Source organism: Rhipicephalus sanguineus, chromosome 10 (assembly GCF_013339695.2).
Source record: "Rhipicephalus sanguineus isolate Rsan-2018 chromosome 10, BIME_Rsan_1.4, whole genome shotgun sequence".
NCBI classification, from domain to species: domain Eukaryota; kingdom Metazoa; phylum Arthropoda; class Arachnida; order Ixodida; family Ixodidae; genus Rhipicephalus; species Rhipicephalus sanguineus.
This window is the reverse complement of record NC_051185.1, coordinates 1,183,266-1,204,063: the sequence shown is the minus strand read 5'-3', so window position 1 is coordinate 1,204,063 and position 20,798 is coordinate 1,183,266. Positions and strand designations below refer to the sequence as shown.

Here is a 20,798-nt window from a genome sequence, read left to right as displayed (position 1 = left end):
CTTCCTTATCTGAAATTACTGGCCTGAGTTTCTTCTCGACACAGTAATTAACCAAAGGCCAGATAGGATCAGAACACTTGAGATGCATATTAGAACCCTTGATGCTAGCAACGCAGTCTGAAATGCAGTGGGAACGCTCTTCTTCAGAAACAAGTCTAGTGATTGTACGCGGCAAACTTAAAACGTCTATTGGTTTCAGGTTCGGCTTAAAACAGTATTTAGGACCTAAGGCTAGGGTTCTGCAGTGACTATCATCTAAGGCAGCTCCTCCAAGGACTAGCAAGTTATTTTGCGGTGAAACAGTAGAAATAATCTTCCTCTTACATGGTTGAAGTTCTCGAAGTTTTACCCTCCATATGAAATCCGCATGCTGGTTAGCTACCCTCATCCAGTCGGCGTATATCTGCTTCTGGCGGCGGTCGTCACGTGAAGTCGAGCAACGGACCTTGAGGCATTCCTGGTAAAATCTCACTTGACGCCATGATTCCGCGGTCAATACGGCACATATCCTCCTGGCATGTCCGGTAGATGGTTGCAGAAAGCCGCACAAAAGCTGAACTTCAACTGGGCAAACTCTATTCTTAGAAAACCACGAAAGAGTTCTAGCACGGACCAAGCAAATAGCAATTAAAGAAGCCAAAGAGGCAGGATTGTTCAGATAAGTAGGAGAACACGGAAAAGGGCTCAGAGTACTAGAAATGAAGCTTAGAATAACAGAGAGCTGAGCTAGTTGGTACGTATTCATTCTAAAAAGAGACAGGGCGTGCAAACACGGACACAAGAGAGAGATCAGGACACCACAAACGCCGACTAACAACTGAAGAGACGCACAACGGCTGAAAAGAAAGAAGGCACGAAAACTTATCTGCGCATGCCCATGCAACCGGCGAACCTATCAATCCGCCACGCGTGGCGGTCTACGTAGAAGATAACTGTTGAGGCGTTTGATTTCATCTTTATGCAAGTTAATCGATGGTTGGCTCACGCATGCGCTACCACTATTCTCGATATGCCATGCTTCAATCATCAGGCGCGTTTCTTCATTTCTATGACGGTACAACACTGCGCATTCATCGAATTTAGGCGTGCACTTACTATCTCAACAATGTAAAGATAGATTAGAAGGTGAGCCCCCTGTTAGCGATCTCTGATGTTCTAACAATCTCTGGTTAATGCATCGGCCCATCTGTCCTACGTAGAAGCGGCCGCAGCTGAAAGGGACCTTATACACCACACTCGTACGGCAATCAGTGAATTTGTTGGTGTGCTTTACGAAACAAATATTGTGCATACTACATTGTGCATGACCGCAAAACAGAACTCATTGCAACAGTTGTGGCTGCTCACCTGAGTTTCGCAAGAGCACCGTAATCTCGAAAAGCACCAACAAAATGACACGCCTCATTATCGAGGCTCACAAAATCTCAGGTTTAAAAGGAAAATGCATAAGCCGGGCTTCTATCTCTCTATCCGACAAGGAAATCGCGTATCTGCGTGGCACAACATGCGTGTATTGAGTGGTTCTTGTTGATATGTACTTGCTGTCATGCGCTATGTAGTTCTGTAGGTATACAAGGTCACATCAGTCTGCTAATGAAAATGTTGATAGTGTGCACTCCGTGTGTGTCTCTGTGCTCTCTCTTGTGTCCGTGTTTGCACGCCCTGTCTCTTTTTAGAATGATTTGCAACTCGTCCCCTGAGTTACTCAGCAAGGCAATGTCATCAGTGTATCGCTGACTGCTGAGGTACTTTCCATTAACTCATATCTCTAACTGTTCCCAATTCAGGGCTCTGTAAATCTCCTGTAAGCACACTGTGAATGGCATTGGAGAGATTGTATCTCCCTGCCTTACACCCTTCATTGGAATTTTATCGCTTTCTTTATGTAGTACTATGGTGGCTGTGGAGCTGCTGTAGATTTCATCCAGTATTTGTATATATGGTTCGTCTACACCCTGATTCCCTGATGTCTTTATGACTGCTGAGGTTTCAACTGAAGTAAATGAAATGCTTTCTTTTAATCTGTGAAGGCAATATATAAGGGTTGGTTATATTCCATGCATTTCTATATCACCTTGTTGATAGTGTGAATATTGTCACGTGGCCGTAACGGGGTAGAAGACTCCAGCAGGACTCTGAAATACAGAATGAACTTGTCCTCAGAAAATGAAAGGTCAAGTACAAGCAATTCAAGCTGTGCACTGATAGCGGCGAACAGAGTGTCGGCTGGTTTGAATCTGATTTTTGGTAAGGCGCGTCGACATTTGTACATGCAGCATCGAAGGTTCTAGCGTTATCGCTGGTGCTCGCAAAAGCTCTCGAATAATCTTGACTATTCACGTCCTGTGCATAAGCTTAATAGAATGATCTCAAAGAATCGAAGAGTATCTACTTGGCTTTAGAAGGGTATCTCCTTGGGCTTGTTGGTTTGCCATTACTCGTGCACTGTTGCGTGTTAAAGACATAGACAAGAGCACAGAGGCACACATGGAGCACACACACTATCAACATTTTTATTAGCAGACTTACGTGTCCTTATACACCTAGATACAAAACTACATTGTGCATGACCGCAAAACAGAACTCATTGCAACAGTTGTGGCTGCTCACCTGAGTTTCGCAAGAGCACCGTAATCTCGAAAAGCACCAACGAAATGACACGCCTCATTATCGAGGCTCACAAAATCTCAGGTTTAAAAGGAAAATGCATAAGCCGGGCTTCTATCTCTCTATCCGACAAGGAAATCGCGTATCTGCGTGGCACAACATGCGTGTATTGAGTGGTTCTTGTTGATATGTACTTGCTGTCATGCGCTATGTAGTTCTGTAGGTATACAAGGTCACATCAGTCTGCTAATGAAAATGTTGATAGTGTGCACTCCGTGTGTGTCTCTGTGCTCTTGTCTACGTCTTTAATGCACAACAGCGTACGAGTAACTCAAACAATCTCAAAGCTTCCCAAACATTGCAGCGCGGTCTGTGCCGAGTATTGATAAGTTTTCATGGGTGAAACCCAAATACATCAAAATCAGATAATAAACGCACGGGGAAATTCCCCCCTCTGCATGCAGTACAAAAGAACAATAATAAAGGAAACAAAAACTAGAGTCCTCAGGCTCCTTGACGCGCATAGAAAGGCTTAAGGTCCACCACATGCATGACCTTAGGGCGTGTTCGGTGCCGCTGAGAGTTCATCATGCTGTCGGGGACAACTTAGTGGTCGAGTGCGCTGAGATGTCTAACTACCCCGTACGGTTCGAAGTATTGTCAAAGGAGCTCGCTAAGTCCGCATCGGCGTATTGGCATCCAGACCCACACACATTCGCCGGTCTGGTATTCCACAAAGCTTCGTTGAAGATTGTAAAGACGGCTGTCGGGTCTTTTGCTGGTTCTTGATGTGTAGACGGGCGAGTTGTCTGGCTTCTTCAGCACGCTGTAGGTAGACAATGACGTTGAGGTTTTCTTGTCGGTGGTGTTGGGTTGCATGGTGTTAAACGTCATTGCCAGGTTCCTTCCGCAGACCAACTTGTCTGGCGTCATCTGCGTCGTTTCTTGCACAACCGTGTTTTATGCGAAAGCCATGTGGGTAGTGTGGCATTAAGTGTCATTGCCAGGTTCCTTTCGTAGACCAACTTGTATGGCGTCATCTGAGTCATTTCTTGCACAACCATGTTTTATGCGAAAGCCATGTACGAAAGGATGGCATCCCACGTCTTGTGTTCGACGTCGACGTGCATGGCCAGCATGTCAGTGATGGCCTTATATAGACACTCGGTGAGGCCATTGGTATGTATGTGGTAGGCGGTGGTCTGGTGGTGACTTGTCTTGCTGTATCCCAAGATCATCTGAGTTAGGTCAGCAGTAAAGGCCGTACCTCTGCCAATGATGAGGACCTCTGGGCACCATGGCGAAGGACAATGTTCTCAACGAAGAACTTGGCTACCTCAGTGGCACTGCCTTTGGCCGGGCTCTTGTTTGGCCCCTGTAGCAGTGTGTCAGAACGGAACGAAAAATGAAAAAAAAAACGGTATTTTTGACCGGAACGAAAACGTAACCGAAACTTTATATAATACAGTCGAACCCATTTATAACGAATTCGAAAGTTTCGTGAAAAGTGGTCGTTATATCAGTAGTATGTTGTATATGGACTCGCCCTTAAAAACGTGCGCTTAGCGGCCAAGCCGTTTTTTTTTTTTCTTCGCACTTTCATTAAAGTGCTAACAACCCCCTCAGTGACAAGCTAAGCCTTTTCGAGTCGTGAAGCGATGCCCGCTGCGTGCTCACGAGTGAATTAAACGTCTTTGTAATGAGCTGACACCGTTTCACCGAAGCGTGGTACCACAACGTGGAGCCGATCATTCCTGGCTAGTTGCGTGCAGTGCGTCGCCTACTCGGCTCGCGGAGTCACTGCCCGGCCGCTTGCTTTATGCCGTGTGCGCGCGTTTGTACGTTCTTCGTGCTTGCTTCACTCCGGACCGTGCTCGGGTGCGGCGACCAGCCTCTTCGTTCAACGCGGCGAAAACAAGCATTTTGCAAGCAACGCGCACTCTACGTCTCCGCGATGATCTCGCGGCCCTGCACGATGATGCGCGGCGCACTTGAGTTGTCACCTAGTCAAACACGCAGTATACGCTCGGTGTCAGTGCATCGACGTTTCTCGGTGCCCGCACCGCTCAACAACAGCGAGCTACTTTTGTTTCTACAATGCAGCGCGCACTTTAAAGCAGTCTCGCGCGACGCGGCGGCGGCGAACTTGCGAACGGCAGCATAGCGCGCTCATACTGCCGTCGATCCACAGTGTGCGGCGTACGCCGCACACGCAGCCAAGCAGTCATCTACAGACTGTGATAAGGTTGTCGGCTTTAAGTCATAATGGCACGTTCGTTCATCGACGGCCGCCACCTCGCCTTTGCTCTTTTCTGATGCTTATCCGCGAAGGCATCGCCGCAATCGCGCGGAAGTCGTAATCACCGATTGACCGGTTTCTGCCGTTACTGAAAAGACTGACGACCTTTTGCGGCACGTTGTGGCGTCAACGAGTTTAGGGACACAGTGAACCCTTATGTGATAGAAAGTAATCGCGGTTATCACTTCTCGCACTTATGCCTTCTTGCGTTCCAAGGCATTGTTTGGTTCATCGCAGGCGGTCGTAGCTGCAGAGAACGGCGTCAGGAAAGGTTACCGTGCGAAAGCTGACCGCAAGGCTTCATGCTGCCTCCTATTTTTTTTTCTTCACTGCCATTCTCCCACTGAAGAAACGCCTGGATAGTGAGCGACCTCGCTCACAGCTTCCGAAATCTGCATGCGGTGCTCGCCGATCTGGGATATCTTAGTCGTGAGTAAAGTGGAGCGGGGCACGCACGAGCGCGCGCCCCTGTCACGCTTTAAGCCTGTTTCACATGACAGCGATTTTGCTCCAAGAGCGGAGCGGCGGCCGTCGCAGGAGCCCAAAAACAGGTTTTAACAGCGACCAAAGGACGCTGCGATCTTGTTCGCTACATTTGGAAAAATTCGCTCGCGGCAGAGCATCTGCCCAAGGTCAACCAATAGGGGAGCAGTGGCGTGGGGACACGTGACTGCAGAGGTGGAGTCGAGGAACGGGCGCGCGCGCCGGGAGGAACTCGCTTTCCTAGCAGACAACATCCACAGCAACGAGCTGGCAGTGTAGAAGTGCCATTCTTTTCCTTTTGTTGTTCTCTACGGCGCTTCCATCAAAGCAGACAAATCGTTTGCACGTGTCATTTTGTTCTTTTGCATTTTTATCGAATCGTGGCACCAACATAGGTCCGGACAGGGGGACCCTACGGCACTCCGCACTTGTAGTTCGCAGCACATGCTGCTGTTTTTTCTTGTTTACTACTCTGGCCCAGCACGTTCGGAAAGTTTGCTGTTTTCTTTTTTTGAATGGTCACGTACCCTGAAGACTACTAATGCCACCGCCTCTTTACTGGAATGCGCATAGGCATAAGAGAGACAAGCTCCTTCACAAACCCAAAATATCGTCGACTGGGCCGCTTGCACCCGGTTGCCGGCCCATATGGCGCACCAACGCCTTGCGGCATTCGAGAGCAAAAGCCACCGAAAGCCCTGTGAAAGCTTAAAACCACAAAAGCCAATTCTTTCTTTTGATTTTCCATGGCCCAGTGTATGAGCGTGCAACAAGGCTTGCGTGGTAAAATAAGAAAGGTGGAACAGAAATAAACGTGACTACTGAAGTTGTCTCTGATAATTGCACTCTGATACACTGCACATTTTATCATTCAAGGTTTAGGCGCGTGAAAATCGAGCACCGAAGTGGAAGGCTGGTGAAACTCTCAACCCAAGCGCACCAAAACAAGTGAACTCGGAGAAAGGAAACCCTCGGGTAACGGGCGCTTTCCACAACCATCACTGAGCATCGCAGAGGCGCGCGCCGCGCAAGAGTGGTGCATGTGAAACGAAGCCGCGTCGGAGCGTCCTGGTGCCGCTCGATCGCCGTGGGCCCCGCCGCTCAGTCGCTCGCATGTGAAACTGGCTTTAGAAGGCACGTTCTAAATTTTTTTCGCTTCGTATGCGCCATATTTTTACCGCGAGCGTGTCTCAAGTGTTCGCTGTAAAAGTAGGAGGTTTTAAAAAAATGTTCGCTATATGTGGATGCAGCTTCAATGGTTAGCATACGGAAATCGTAAGTGCACCCAAATATGGTTGTTATAACCGATAGATCGTTATATATGGGATCGTTATAAGTGGGTTCGACTGTATTTCGTTCCGGAGTGAAACCGAAATTTTTTCAGTCGTTTTTCGGTTCGCGAGAAAACTTCGCAATCCGGAACAACTGAGCTCGTGCAGTGTGAGCATATCTCAGTGTACAGTATTAGTGCGTACCTCAGGCAGAAAATCCAAAGCAAAGATATGTTGAAATTGTGCGAAAAACGAAAATAGTGGCAACCAGAGTTGTTTGTATTAACGCAAGGGGAATTTTGCGCGCCTTTCACGCAGGCCAAAGTGGAGAGGGCATCGTCGGCGCTGAAGTTTGTTACAGCGAAAGCTGTTATGAGTTCACAACAGCTGATTTTGGTGGCATACTTTTTCGCCGCCGCCAGTGTTCGTGACCGCTATCACGTGAAATAAAAAAAAAATGAATGAGAAACAAATTTCTTGAATCGTATGGGATTTTAACCTGCGCCCTCTTCGTGGCAGTCGGGTCTTCCACCACAGTGCCACACTGGTGCTTGTAACTCCTTCGCAAAAATACTCTATACAGGTGTTATGTCGGGCAAGGAATCGTGTTAACATATGTAATATAGCATGGCAGAAGAGTAAAATAACCAGTCATCACACAATGCTAATAGCGCCAGTGTTGCGGAGTTGCCACTCCACAATTGGAATGACTCGGAAATCACCCCACATTTTCGCGACCCTGGAATGGAATGGGAATGGAATTAGGCACCTTTTGCACCGAATGGAATGGGAATGGAATTACCTCTTTTTCCGAAAATAGACCACGTTTCCTCTACGTGCTGTTTTTCAAACTTCAAACATTAGTAAGTCAGAGCCTCGAATTTAACAATAAAGCAGTATTTTTAAAATGGCTTGGCTGATTACAAGCACGGTACATTTGTAACCAACGCGCCAACCACAAACCGAGGCATAAGTTAGTGTACAAACAAATGCATTATCCCAGCAGATACTGAAGGGAGAAACAAACTACCCCTGCGCGTTGGTTCGTATTGATACCCCCACTGACCAGGCTGCCCACGTCATGGAACTGCATGAACTCATGAACGCATAGCGCAGTGAGGTCTTGCGGGGACCCTGGGACGTACGTGCCCAAATCCCTTGGTCAAATAAAGTTTTACCTCCTCGTCCACACGAAAGTGGCGAATACTCTATGCACAGCCTGATCTTTATCTCACTAGCAGTTTAGTACCTGACACACATAAATGACCTTTGCGACAAGGAAGATACTGCATACCTGCACACAGGCGAACACAAAAAGTTCTCACCCCATCCATGCTTGCGAGGCGCGCTTGACAAGCGTCAGTGCTGATGAGCGGTGCAGCCCAGTGTTCCGTATTATATCTGCAGACCTAGAGGGTTTTGTTCCCCATTAACCAAATCTTAGTTTTCTCCATATTCACGACCGCTCCAGACGCGTGGCAAAACTGCTTAGTCTTCTTGAATACTACTTTTTTCAGCATAAAAATATGGTATGTCGTCATTTTAGCATTAACACATTTAGCATTTTAGCTTAAACCTTATTAAAACATCACCATTCGTTGAAACATGCTGACCATGCAAATACTTTAGGTAGCGGAAGAACTGCCCCTATGGGAATTAGGGTGGCTTTACAGCATGAGATTTGTCGCCAAGCTACTATCCCTCAATCTTGGTAACGTGTTTTGCGTACTTTTGCAGTTCCTAATGCATCTGATGGCATCAGCTTTATGGGGCGTTCATTCTTAACTCGATAAAACTATCAAGATGCCTTTCCTGCGTTGAGGAATTTCAGGAATGGAATTGAACTGCCCGGCCATTCCCGGAGTGGGAATGAGCTAAGTTTTTTCATTCCGAGAAATTGAAAGGAATGGAATTGTGACAAGTTCTAATTCCCTGGAATGGAATTGGGATGGAATGGAGGCTCCTATTCCGCGATATTGCTTCCCACCCACTGCAAAGTGCGCAGCCATAGTTCTTCATCATCATCAGCCAAAGCACAAAGTGCATATGCCTTACAGATGTGTAGCGGGTACAACGATTCTCCGAAAAATGACGAAAAATTGCATAATGGGAACTTTGCTACTTAGAAAAAATTACGATGATTTATGGCGTAGTGGGTACCTTGCATGTGCACTTGTATTAATTGCCCCAAGAGACTACCATGGGCTCTGCAAAGTCCGTTCTTCCAGCCTTCGCTGTGACTGCACTGCGTGTTCCGCGCAGGCCTGGCGATCCTTTTATCAGAACAGCAGTCTCGGACATCAGAGAGTACAATCAATGACGTGCTGCTTCTGGGATCGGGCTCACTCCCTTGACACAAAGCATCGAGCCCCCTAAAAAAAATCCTGTCTTTTCAGAAAATAAATACTATGTCTTTGAAATTAATACTTGTTTGTGCTACAGTATAACACGGATATATCGAACTCGAAGGGGATCGCGAATCAGTTCGATGTATGAAAAATTCGATATAAAATTATACAGGCCGCGGGACCTTACCAGTGGCGGACGATCACCTACAATCGGCGCATTTAAGAATGATGACTAATTCCGCACACACGATGCAACACAATGTTTTATTTGTGAAAAAAAAAATCGCTTATCTTGGCCTGCTCCTTCGTATTGGAAATGAAGTTGAAGACGCTGGCCTCGATCTTATCGAGGCTGTCCAGGTGCGACAGCCCGGTTCACTCCATGTCGCCGCAAAAACGGCCAGTCAAGCCGAACGCTGCCGCCACTTCAGCAGCAGAGTATGCGCGTGTAGCCGCCGCCTCGTCCGGACGATCTTCGTCGCCACTTGAGCTGTCGGCCTGGGCATCCTGGGCCCCTGCGACCGCAGCTACAATGTCCTCATCAGCGAGGCTCGCGACAGCCTGAACATTGCAGTCCGCTTCCACGAAATTGTCCGCAGACACTTCGGTTGGAACGGCAGCCGGGAAGAGGGACGACAACTCACGAAACGCGTCGTCTATGCGCTGGTTGTCGCCATCTTCACTGGTTTCCGCAAGTTCCGCCATCACGAAGTCTGCCTTCCGGAAGCAGTTGGTAGGAGTTCGTGGTACAGTTACTTCCGCTCTTCTGAAGAACATGTTTTACGCTTGTTCCATTTTCCTAAGAGGAGGGCAAGTAACTACATCACAAATCCAGTGTTTTTTATGATTACCTTAACTTCAGATTTTTACATTAAAAGAAACGTTACAAACCGTTACGGAAAATTTTTTTCGTTCTGGAACAAAAACGGAACAGAACTTTTTGCGGTGGAACGAAACTAAAACCGAAACGAAAAACATTTTGTTCCGACACCCTGCCCAGTAGGTCCGTTCCGAATTGCTGGAACGGTCGCCGACAGTTATATATATATATATATATAATAAAAATAGGATTGCTTATGAAGCTGCAACGGGGCTAGTCAGTACGACTTCACCTTGTAATGCGCGGCCATAAATCTCAAGGACAGAAGAAAACGAAACACAACACAGCCTTTCCATGCTCGAAATAATGTAAGTTGTTAGTTTACGCATCACCCTATGTTGTCTTTCGTTTTGTTCTCTCCACGTCATTCCCAGCAATGCATTACAAAATCAAATTCTGACGAAGTGGGTAGCGCTTTTTGGATTTTTACATAGGTACGCGTAACGTACGTATTTTGTGGTATTTGCATTGCATATTTAGTAACCATAAATATTCTAGCTTAACAAGGTTTTCATTGACGCTCAACTATTGACAGCTTTACGGATACCAACCACCACATGTTAGAATTATAGGCATGTCTGTGATACCAGAAAAAGCGAGTCGTCATCACTAGTGACTTCGTCCTCCCATGCCTTGAGAGTAAGATTGGATCACCCTTTCAATAAATTTTCATTTCACAGGCATTATGAAACGTTACAGGAATGTACGAGACCATCAATCAGAACATATCACTAGTGATCGCTAATACGTCAGGGTGATTAGCGCTCACTACTTCAATGCTCATTCAGTGACAACTTGTTTGATACCAATGAGTACACACTCGAATTATAACTGGGTCTGCTATAAAAAGATGTGATTTCTTATCACTAGTGACTCAGTCGCACCATATTTTACACACAAAAACTGTAACGCCCTTTCAATGACCTTACGTTTGATAACCATGATGCAACGTTATAGGAAAGCACGAGACCATACAGCTGAACACATCACCATTGATCGCTAATAACTCAAGGTCATTGGTGCTTGCAGCAGTACCAACATAAGCGCTCAGTTAATCGCACTTTGATACGATCCCAAGGTGGATTTTGTGCAACAACGGTCACACTAGGCAAAGTGATCACTAGTGACTTACTCGTGCTTCACTCTACACATCCTCATTAAATCACCCTTTAATTCACTCCAAAGCTATTCACTCCAAGCATTTCGGAAAATTTTGGGTCGTCCTGAAGTCGTAAAGTAGTCACGGACGACATGCTTGGATTAAATTCGCTGGTGTTTGGATTAATTTCAGTGGCACTTGAATTAAAATGACTGGCACTTAGATTAAATTGAGTGGCGGCTGGGTTAAATTGACTGGCACTCAGATTACCGTATAAACGCGTGTAAGGGCCGCACTTTTTTTTTCAAGAAATGAGGGCCCATTTTCAGGGTGCAGCCCATACACGCGACATTTTTTTTTTTAAGTAAAAACGCGCCAGTTAGCGAACGAAGAGCATTTATTGCAGTATACGACATTTCTTGCGACATACGTGCTCAATCGTGGTCACTCGGCGAGTCCTCAGACTTGGAGTCCGAGATGAGATTGTGTGCTGCGAAGCGCCGTCACCCCACTAGCAGTCATCTTCCGTGCCATCCAAGCTGTTAGATATCTCGGCGACTTTAAAACTTCGGGACACAATGTCTGTCGACACCGAGCTCCATGCAGACAGGATCCACCCAAGTACAGTTGCCAAGGCTAGTCCCTTCACACGCAGCATGTCCGTTGTGAGTGCAAGACCATCATTCCGCACTTCAGTCACATAGCGGAGCAAGTCTTCTTCCAAATCGGGAAACTTGCACTGCTCTCCTCGGAAAGCACGCTTAGTGCTGTTGGTGTTTCGCAAGGCTTCTTTTTGAGCACACCAACGTCGAACACACTTCTCGTCAACGTAGAGTTTTCTGCCGGCGGCACGTTTCCCATGCTCGAGAGCATACTCGATCACCTTCAACTTATAGCCAGCAGTGTGGCTATTCAGGTACTTGCCCATCTTGCCAAAACGTGAACGCCGTGTAGAAAACAAGCTAGCACGAAGGTCATTGAACAGTGCAGAAAACTACAGCAAATGGCTGGCTGAACTGCACAAACAAAACCATCAACGCGAACGCCATGCCAAAGTTGGTGATACTAATGCCTATATGGATAGCGCCGATAGCCCATTTGTATAGAGATGTGAGAAGCTAAAGCTAAAATCCTGCTTTAACCTTTAGTTGGCGGGTCTACGAATACTAATAAAAAAGTTAAAATTTTTAGCCCACTTCACGAACATCTTAACACTGCGTTTCCTTGCGCCATATATCGACTACGCCTAGAAGCTTACGCGCGCGCGCATTTTGAATACGTATTGGTTGAGGAAAGTGTGGGTGCGGCCCTTACGCGGATTTTTTTTTTTTTTTTAGAATATGCACTTCAAAAAAACGGGGTGCGGCCCTTACACGCGTTTATACGGTAATTTGGTTGGCACTTGGATTAAATTGAGCAGGAAAACCTGTAGTTTAGATAGCCAGCTCGTAAATTAATTTCCTTGCATTTGATTTACCCCTGAGCATCACCAACCTTTATGCAAACATGACATGCCAGACCATTCACTGACTCATTGAGGCGAAGGACGTGTAATTTAATACGTGGGCCACGTCACTGAAAACGCCATCGAAACTCTTCAGAACGCTTATTTTGACTTTCAGCCGTTTGTTTTGCAGACGATTGCTATCACCAGTGCTCCCATGTGAATTTAACATTGCATCTTGTGACCCGGCAGTTGATCGGACCAGCAGTTCATGCAAATCGGGGTATATGGCCACATAATCCCAGACGAGTGTTGAGAAGAAATGTTTACATAATCCAAGTATACTAACAAAACTTGAAATTCGGTGAGATGGTGCATAGCTGATGGGAAACTTTGTGCACAAAAACCAGACAATTCACAAGACGAGAGAGACAGGACGGGCGGTACTTTCACCTAACTTTATTTGCGGCTTCACCAGCAAATATATGATAAAAACATACATGCGCAGAAATCATAGAAATCATATAAAACATATAATCGCTTCAGTAAAAATAATCAAGAAATAATAAAGAAATAATCAAGAAAGCTTTGAAAGGAGAAACAGAATTTCTTGATTATTTTTACTGTAGTGATTACGTGTTTGTGACAATGCATTTGATTTCTGCGCATTTGTGTTTTCTTCATATATTTGCTGGCGAAGCCGCAAATAAAGTTAGATGAAAGTAGCGCCCGTCCTGTCTCTCTCATCTTGTGAATTGTCTGGTTTTTGCGCACAAAGTTTCCCATCAAGTATACTAACATCTCAGCATTTCCGAAACCATTGTGTGCCGGGCAGTATTACCTTGTGTAATGTTCCGGACGTATTAAGGGATTCTTTATGATAGGTAGACTCATCTAAAGTCTCCTGTAGCAGAAAGTGCAATTCTGTCAAATCACCTAGATAATCTGCAAAGGCAGACATAACTTGTACAATAAACCACAATGTAGTTAGTGAAATGAAAACGTCCTAATTTGATTTGTCATTCTTCAGGATGCATTTTCTAACCATGGGGCCAAGTTGTAATGAAGTTAGAACCATTGGCATAATCTTTTAACACAGGTGTCCTGGAGTACGCAGTGAAAACGAATGTCTTGCTGTCCTGCATCCCCATTTTCACAGTGAATCTTCCGTTTGGACAGGAATTCGCCCACTATAAGCTATATTATCTAAACTTTCAACAGCTTACTTAACTTTCCCTAGTAGTGTAAACTTCCACCTTGGGAGATTTACATCGCAAGAATGAGCAGTAATCACCACCATATCGCGAAAGAGCTAGTACGCAGCGGGCGCAGAAAGAGGCGATCCTCGGCCGCGGAGCAAGCAAGCCCTTGCCGTGACATCACATATCACTGCGACTGCTGCACCGCCATTGTTCGTTCTTGGGTCTAATAGGTGTGGTAACGAAAGAGTTAAAAGATTTTAAAAATTCTTGATCAATTTTCATGTAGCTTGCTGAGTTTATGTGTGTGTGTGTGTGTGTGTGTGTGTGTGTGTGTGTGTGTGTGTGTGTGTGTGTGTGTGTGTGTGTGTGTGTTTATTTATATATATATGTGCATGTGTGTGTGCGCGTGTGTGTGTGTGTGTGTGTGTGTGTGTGTGTGTGTGTGTGTGTGTGTGTGTGTGTGTGTGTGTGTGTGCTGATTTGAGATATGCATTTATTTTCCAGTATATATTATGCAGTTTTTAAACTATCAGACACTTCAGGTGCCTTTTTTGGAGTACATTTTTTTTTTTTCTAAACTGTGGGAGTTGCAAAGTAAATCAGTATATCACAATAATCTGGAATGAGAACAGTATGCAGTAGCACAAGAATGGAGGTTCTAAACCCATCTGAACAGAAGTTGTGGGTTGTTGAACATTTGCAATTCAGTTGACATCAAGCTGGAATTTCACTCGGGAATGTTCAGCATACCGTAGCTTTTGTTCAAATTCTTGTTTTTTTAGTGTATTGTGATATGCTGATTTACTTTGAAACTCTTAGGAAAAATTTGATTTTATGGAGGGTACTATAGGCAACATGTACTGTGGCATTGCATTTATTTCCTTGTTCATAGCAGTGTCAGGAGATTAGTGCACTGAGTGCATAGATATGCTACATTTCTGGTAATTAGCGATGTTTTGCTGCATTCGTAGAGAAATATGCACATGAGGCACAGATTACCTTCCTGCTCTGTTTCAGGCTTAGCTCCCATGTGACAGGGATGGTTTCTTTTTCACCAAGCTTTATTCTGTGGCACTTTCACACTGCAAATGTTGTACCGTTGCACTCTCTGAGTACACTACAAAGAAAAAGGGGGGAGGGGGGCATACTTTGAATCCCTCTTTTGCTTTTTATGATGTTACTTCCCGACCAGACTGACTTCAATCAAAACCTCGACTTCATTTTGTGTGCCATGTTGCGAAATGCAACACAAGAAAAACTAATAAAAAGAAAACCGTTAAAAATGACCAATTGAGATTTCATATGGCTGTTTTAAAGTTAATGAAGTCATTAACATCTACTAAATGTCAGGGAGAGTGGTTCCAACATTCAGAGGTGCTAGGAACAAATTATTTATAACATGTTTAGTCTGACATTAAGGCCTGCCTACTTTGTGAGATCGATCCATGCTGGCTAAACATTAGGTAGAGGTACTGCAAAATCCCGAGCAAGCGCCCCCTCCCTTTTTCTGTAAATTTGAAATATCCGCCAATGACCAAGCAAGCCCCCCCCCCCCCCTGCCCTCCTGCCAGTTTCACTGCTTCATTCAGTGTTTTTAATCGCTTGACGAGGGCTAATAACAACAGTGAATGCATGCCTATTCAATAACGCATTTAATTGGAAGCACGCGCAGTTCTTCTGCCGCCATCTTGAATTTTGATCAATGACCAAGCAAGGGCTCCCCCTTAGAGTATGCTTGAGTCTACTGAAGTCTGATTGGCGTTCATCAACTGAAAGCAGTCACGAGAGGAAAAACTGTGTCCATGACGTAACTTCAGTGTCAAGATTAAGGCTATTGGATTTGTAAAACATATCTGGTGTGAAACTTTATGAAGTGCTTGTGAAAAATCCAGAGGAGCCCTGGTCAAGAATGAAGTGAAGTTTGTGTCAAACCAAGGAGCTGTATCTCCCGTGAAAATGTCTTGTGGCAGCCATGCTAGCGATGGTTGAACAGTGAATTCGCCTCTGAGAGAATTGGTAGGTGGAAATAGATGCTCACTCGTTCGTAAGTTTCTGTAAGTGCCCATGAATGGCTTTTGTTGCACGAAGTACAGAAAAAAAAGAAAAGAAAATGAGACATGAAGCCCAAAGGCACAGGAATGCAGCAAGAAAAAGGAAATTAATCAAGGATAGAAGTAAACTAAAGAGCAAATGCAAGAGATGTCAAGATCATAATACAAGGTATTTTGTTGTGTAATCTTACAGGGGTTGATAATGAGAAATGAGAGAAACCAGCTTGCTTAGTTTCCACTTATTAGGAAGACAACCGGGCTCAAGGGATTAGTCATGTAGGTATGATAAGAAGGTGCCTTTATTAACTTTCTTTTAAAAACTTATCATTGAGGCTGTCAACACCACGCAATTATAAAATATTGATAAATTTTTTCTTTTATCCTAATAGCAATAAACAGAATAGGCTCCATGACCAAGTCACAGGTAAAATAATGAGGAGATGTGGTCATTCATAAACATGGCCTTATACACATTATGAACATTGGCAAACATTATTGGAAATTGATTGCTCATCTGGCATTTGAGGGTATCTGCCGAGTTCTTTTGTTAACAACAGTTGTGAATTTGCATTGGGTCTCCTTAGCTTGTGGATGAATTCCTCATTTGTTCTGCCATTGTCAGCCGAGTCTTCTCTCCACAGCTGCTGGGCCACCTGCAGCAGGTCGCTTTTCCCGCTTCCATGTGACCCCTGTGCGTGATGACCCTCTCCTTGGGAGTTCAGCCAGCCTGCCATCGACGCCATCATCGTCTTTTACCCTGACCCCAACGCCGTCTGCGACCACTGCTCCTTCGGTCATTGTGGTAGAGGCACCCACTGTTGCCACAACAGCCACCTCACCCATTCCACCGATGCCTCCAGCATCGACAACCACGTGCCCCCACGAAACAACAGTTGGCAACCACGTCGATGGGGAATTGACCCGTGGTGGCTATGTGGTAAGCACAGCCACTCAAACCAGCAGCACCGAGATGAAAGCACCACCTGTGCCAGTAAGCTGTGGTCGCTTCCAAGTGACCACAGTCGTGGACGATGTTGCAGCCACTGGTCTGGTAGCCAAGCAAAAACCACCAATCGTTGACCTTGATGAGCATACCAAGGTGAGCCAGCACTGTTCTTGAACCAAGGAATTATTGTCAAGTGGCCCTTTACAGTTGTCAACGACCAATTTTTCGGACATGCTTGATATCTTGGCAAGCGTTATCCTGTACCCTGCAGAAGAAATTTTGGACCTCTGATTTTATGCTCAAACTGGCATTTGTCGAAAGCACCATGGCTGCCGCTTCGATTATCTCGCAGCCTTAAACCAGCTCTCTCTGTTCACCGATCGGTTTACAACCATAATGGATTTCAAAAGTCAGCTTCACTACAATGAACACAAAATTGTACAGTGAAGTGTATAAAAAAATCGGAAGAGGCCACTGTCATGGGACACACTGTCCTGCTGTGTCCTCTGAGTAAAATCTCATGATTGCATACCCATTTTATACATACTAACGGTTAAAACGTAACGGGGACTAATCTTCCACCCAGTCCCTTTAAAGCCAAATGTCGTCGTATGCAGTGCCTGCCGGTTAAGTGTTTTAGTTTAGCATTGTTATGGTGCACGTCGTTCTGAATTGCCCCTCTAAGCTGCAAAGGAGCAGCAGGCGATTTTCTCAGTTTAGTTAGGCGTTTTTCATTGCAGAGCAGACTTTTTGCAGTTGCAGCGTCCTCTGGCCAAATTCAGCATAGTGAAACAAAATAAGAAAACTTTTGTCACTTTTACCAAGTAAAACAAATACATATAACGCACAAGTTTAGTGAAGTATTTTCACATGCACTTATAAAGGCCAAACTCCATATGCGCGAAAATGCATGCGACAGCGACGAGTGATGCTATGAGCGACGAAACAGGTCGTTCGTGCGACATGTCGCGTGGTAAGTTTCGCGCGATCGCTTGGTTTTTAAGATTTGGAATCCATTGCTCGTCACCCGGAAGTGCTGTGCTCAAGCAGCCAATAGCAAAACACCGGAACAAGATGCATCAGTGACGTATTGCTGATTGCCGCCACTTTCTTATCGACGCGCATCAACAACGTTCATCAACATGGCCAACGGCGACGAGCGCAGTGTTGACGTTGTTGAACGCGAACGTGCGTTACGGAACCTCAGGGTCGGGAACTACAAGTCCCGCGCCGTCTGTGACGTGGCTTGGCGGCACGTAGCAGCAGTGATGGGATCGAAAAAAATGCTGCAAGGTAATGCCAATATAAGGCAGAATCTACTGTTTATCATAAAATGATAAACATTTTATGTGCCATTATGCAACAAAACATCGTATTTTACATTGCATACCGCTGACAGCGGGCCACTTTTGGTACGAGTAAACGCCCTCATGCCAGCAACAGTGGAGATCGCTCGCCGAGGCCGTCGCGTGAATTGGGTTTGCGCATCCAAGCGACCGCTTGCGCGAAGACGATCTACGTCGCGTCGCTCGTCGCTGTCGTATGCATTTTCGCGTATATGGAATTTGGCCTTAATGCATTACCAGTCAGTTTCCTCGAAATGAAATAAATTAAGCACCATCTTGAAGATAGCTACGAGATAGTCGCTGAATTGCATATTCATTTCAATTCCAATGCACTGGCAATGTTTTTGCAGTCTTGTTTGCTTCACATCAATTTTCTTAAGTGGGTAACGTTTAAGTAAGCACAAATCTCTGTCTATTGAAAAGCGCTTCCGCTGCTTGCACTGTGCAGAATAACATGGGAAGCATGGTGTTCCTGGAGGCAGCCATATTAGAATAAGCGGAGTCAGTGCAGATCAATCTCCCATCACCAGCGAAAACTGGCAGTAACATAGACTGCATGTAAGCGGGCCGTGCTTTTCGCTCCACTAGACCTCTTGCGGCTCAGCTTAGAGGACGCATGTGCACTCTCACTCTGCTTAGAGTGGAGTGTAGAAATGGCAAAAACACTTTATTGTGATCACTTTTTGTGGCATAAATGTCAACCGTGCCCCTCAACTTGTGATGTGGCCCCAGTAGATTCTGCCTTTTTGGTAAGTGGAGAGATCAGTCAAGCAACGATTCCGGCATTGAAGCAAGTGCAATGATGCAAGAACTGCACAGAGGCGTGATGGTGGCCTCTGGCAAATACGCCAGTATGACTTAGTTGCTGACATCCCTATTAGATGAGCATCTTGGCAGTGTAATTGTAAGTGTACTGCACACTTTTAATGGGCAACTGTCATTTGCTGCTGCTTCTTTAGGTGCACTGCAGAGGTGCGTTGCTTGCAGGAACAAAAGCAGCTCACTATCGCGTTTACCTAACAAGATGCTCAACACTCACAGTCAGGAGCGAAGCAGGTACGATGAACACTCCTGCCCAAATGTGTGCATACACTGCGAGCCCCAGCAGTGGCAGTGGGCAATGCTCATGAGGGTTTGATATACAAACACCGTGACATACATGTCGTGGTGTACTAGCAGACCTTCAAAGCTATTTCATTGCATTTGTTATTTTGTACTGCCCAATTTTTCGTATGGTAATTTTTCGTATGGTTTCACAGTGCCTAGGGAGTCTGATAAATTGGACGGTATTTCAGTGTGCTACTAGCCAGGCTGCTGAGGCCGTCAGCCTAGCCTGGGCATTCAATCTCACAGTTGAACAACGATAACGTCTGACACCTGGCAGCAATGGAGATATACATCGCTGCTATGGATACGTTGTAACGCTGCAGGAGCCAAGCAGGTCTGAAAAATCAAGATGTCTAAAAAATTGGTGGGTGACTACGTTCGCCATTTTTGCTTCTAGAAAACTTCCCATGAATACTGTGTGAGATCTGGGATATTATATTGTTTAAAACAGCTAAATTGCTTCCAGGAAGTATGTGTTTGATAATTGAGTAAGTTCTATAAGCAAAATAGAAAAAAAAATTGGGCATGAGAGAAGGTGTATGTGCGCCTTGTGAAGCTTTTTTAAAAAAGACTACCATTCAAAATGTGGTCTTCAAGATGTCACTGTGAGCACAGCATTGGTATGGAAGGTTTTTTTTGAAATGCCCACCAACCTGTGTCGCACCTCTAGTGGCAGCCCTCGCCCCCTCCGCTCTCTCGCCACACACTGCACCCTGAGCGGCCACCTGCCCGAGGTCGTCTTGCTGCGCATCTCTTCAGCCATGACTCCTCGTGTCAAACACTGGACGACAGCCCTGATCCCTATGCCACATTCCCATACGGTGCAGAGAGGCACTTTGACACATCCCTTGAACTTGCCCTGGCCAAGATTATGCGTGGCTACCTGCGTTCTTCTGACTCTGGTGGCGACCTTTCGTCCCTGTCACAAGCCTCTCTGGAGTCACTGCCCCCGGCCAGTGAGGCGTGGAAAGTGCGCGTGCATGTGCGCGATGCCGAGGTGCAGACGGAGCGGCCGGTGCACAAGAATGCCTGTGTGGGCACCCTGTCTCCCCAGTCGCGGCGTTTCCTGCTTTCCTTGGAGCCCCCGACCCTGGCCAAGGCACGCAGCCTATCCTCCCTGAGCCCCAAGGAAGGCTGTGAGCGCTGTGCAGGCCTGAGCCCCGCAGCGTCCCCACCCTGGAGCTCCTCACCCTGCAGCTCACCACCACTGCAGCGCCACTGCAGTGCTCCACGCGCAATCCCAGTGGGCAGTGCCGAGAGAGCACGTGGCACAAGCCTGGTTGACTGTGGGCGCAGCCTGTCCTTGAGCCAGTTCTTGGTAAGGGCAGGGCCTGCTTGGCAGCTTGGGCTTCGCTTCTCTCTGCAAGCTTGGCTAGCGGCAATCCTGGGGGCTTTTTGCTTCTCGCCTGGTTCGGTGGAGGCTTTCAATGCAAAGGGCTCGTGTCACTCTCCTGGCACAACTTGTGCACTTGACCTCTTCTGTGCAGGCAGCTCTCACCTCGGACAGGGAACCCGAAGAACCAGATGACCCGGAGGAATTCCTCAAGCAGCTACTAGCACGGTAAGTGTCGGCAACCACTTTTCAGCAAATGGCCGAGACATGGCCGCTCATTTAGCTACAGCAAAACCTGGTGGGTAAAGTGTGCAAGTGTTATAATGTTAACAGTGTGAATCGCATCATGACGGGACTCGCGTAGACTGTTCATGGCTGTGAC

The 20,798-nt window shown here is 46.1% G+C and overlaps 1 protein-coding gene across 6 annotated transcripts in view; it reads left to right on the top strand.

The window, feature by feature from the left end:
* LOC119372693 (serine/threonine-protein kinase WNK4) overlaps window positions 1-20,798 on the top strand; it is a 352,802-nt gene that overhangs the window by 260,109 nt on the left and 71,895 nt on the right. For 5 of the 6 annotated variants that reach the window (XM_049419747.1, XM_037643142.2, XM_049419750.1 and 2 more), the window contains 3 exons: window positions 16,326-16,783; window positions 19,754-20,401; window positions 20,571-20,644. In XM_049419747.1, the coding sequence (XP_049275704.1) occupies window positions 16,326-16,783; window positions 19,754-20,401; window positions 20,571-20,644 (1,180 nt within the window). The remainder of the gene's footprint in view (window positions 1-16,325; window positions 16,784-19,753; window positions 20,402-20,570; window positions 20,645-20,798) is intronic. The other variant, XM_049419751.1, reaches the window with a different exon arrangement.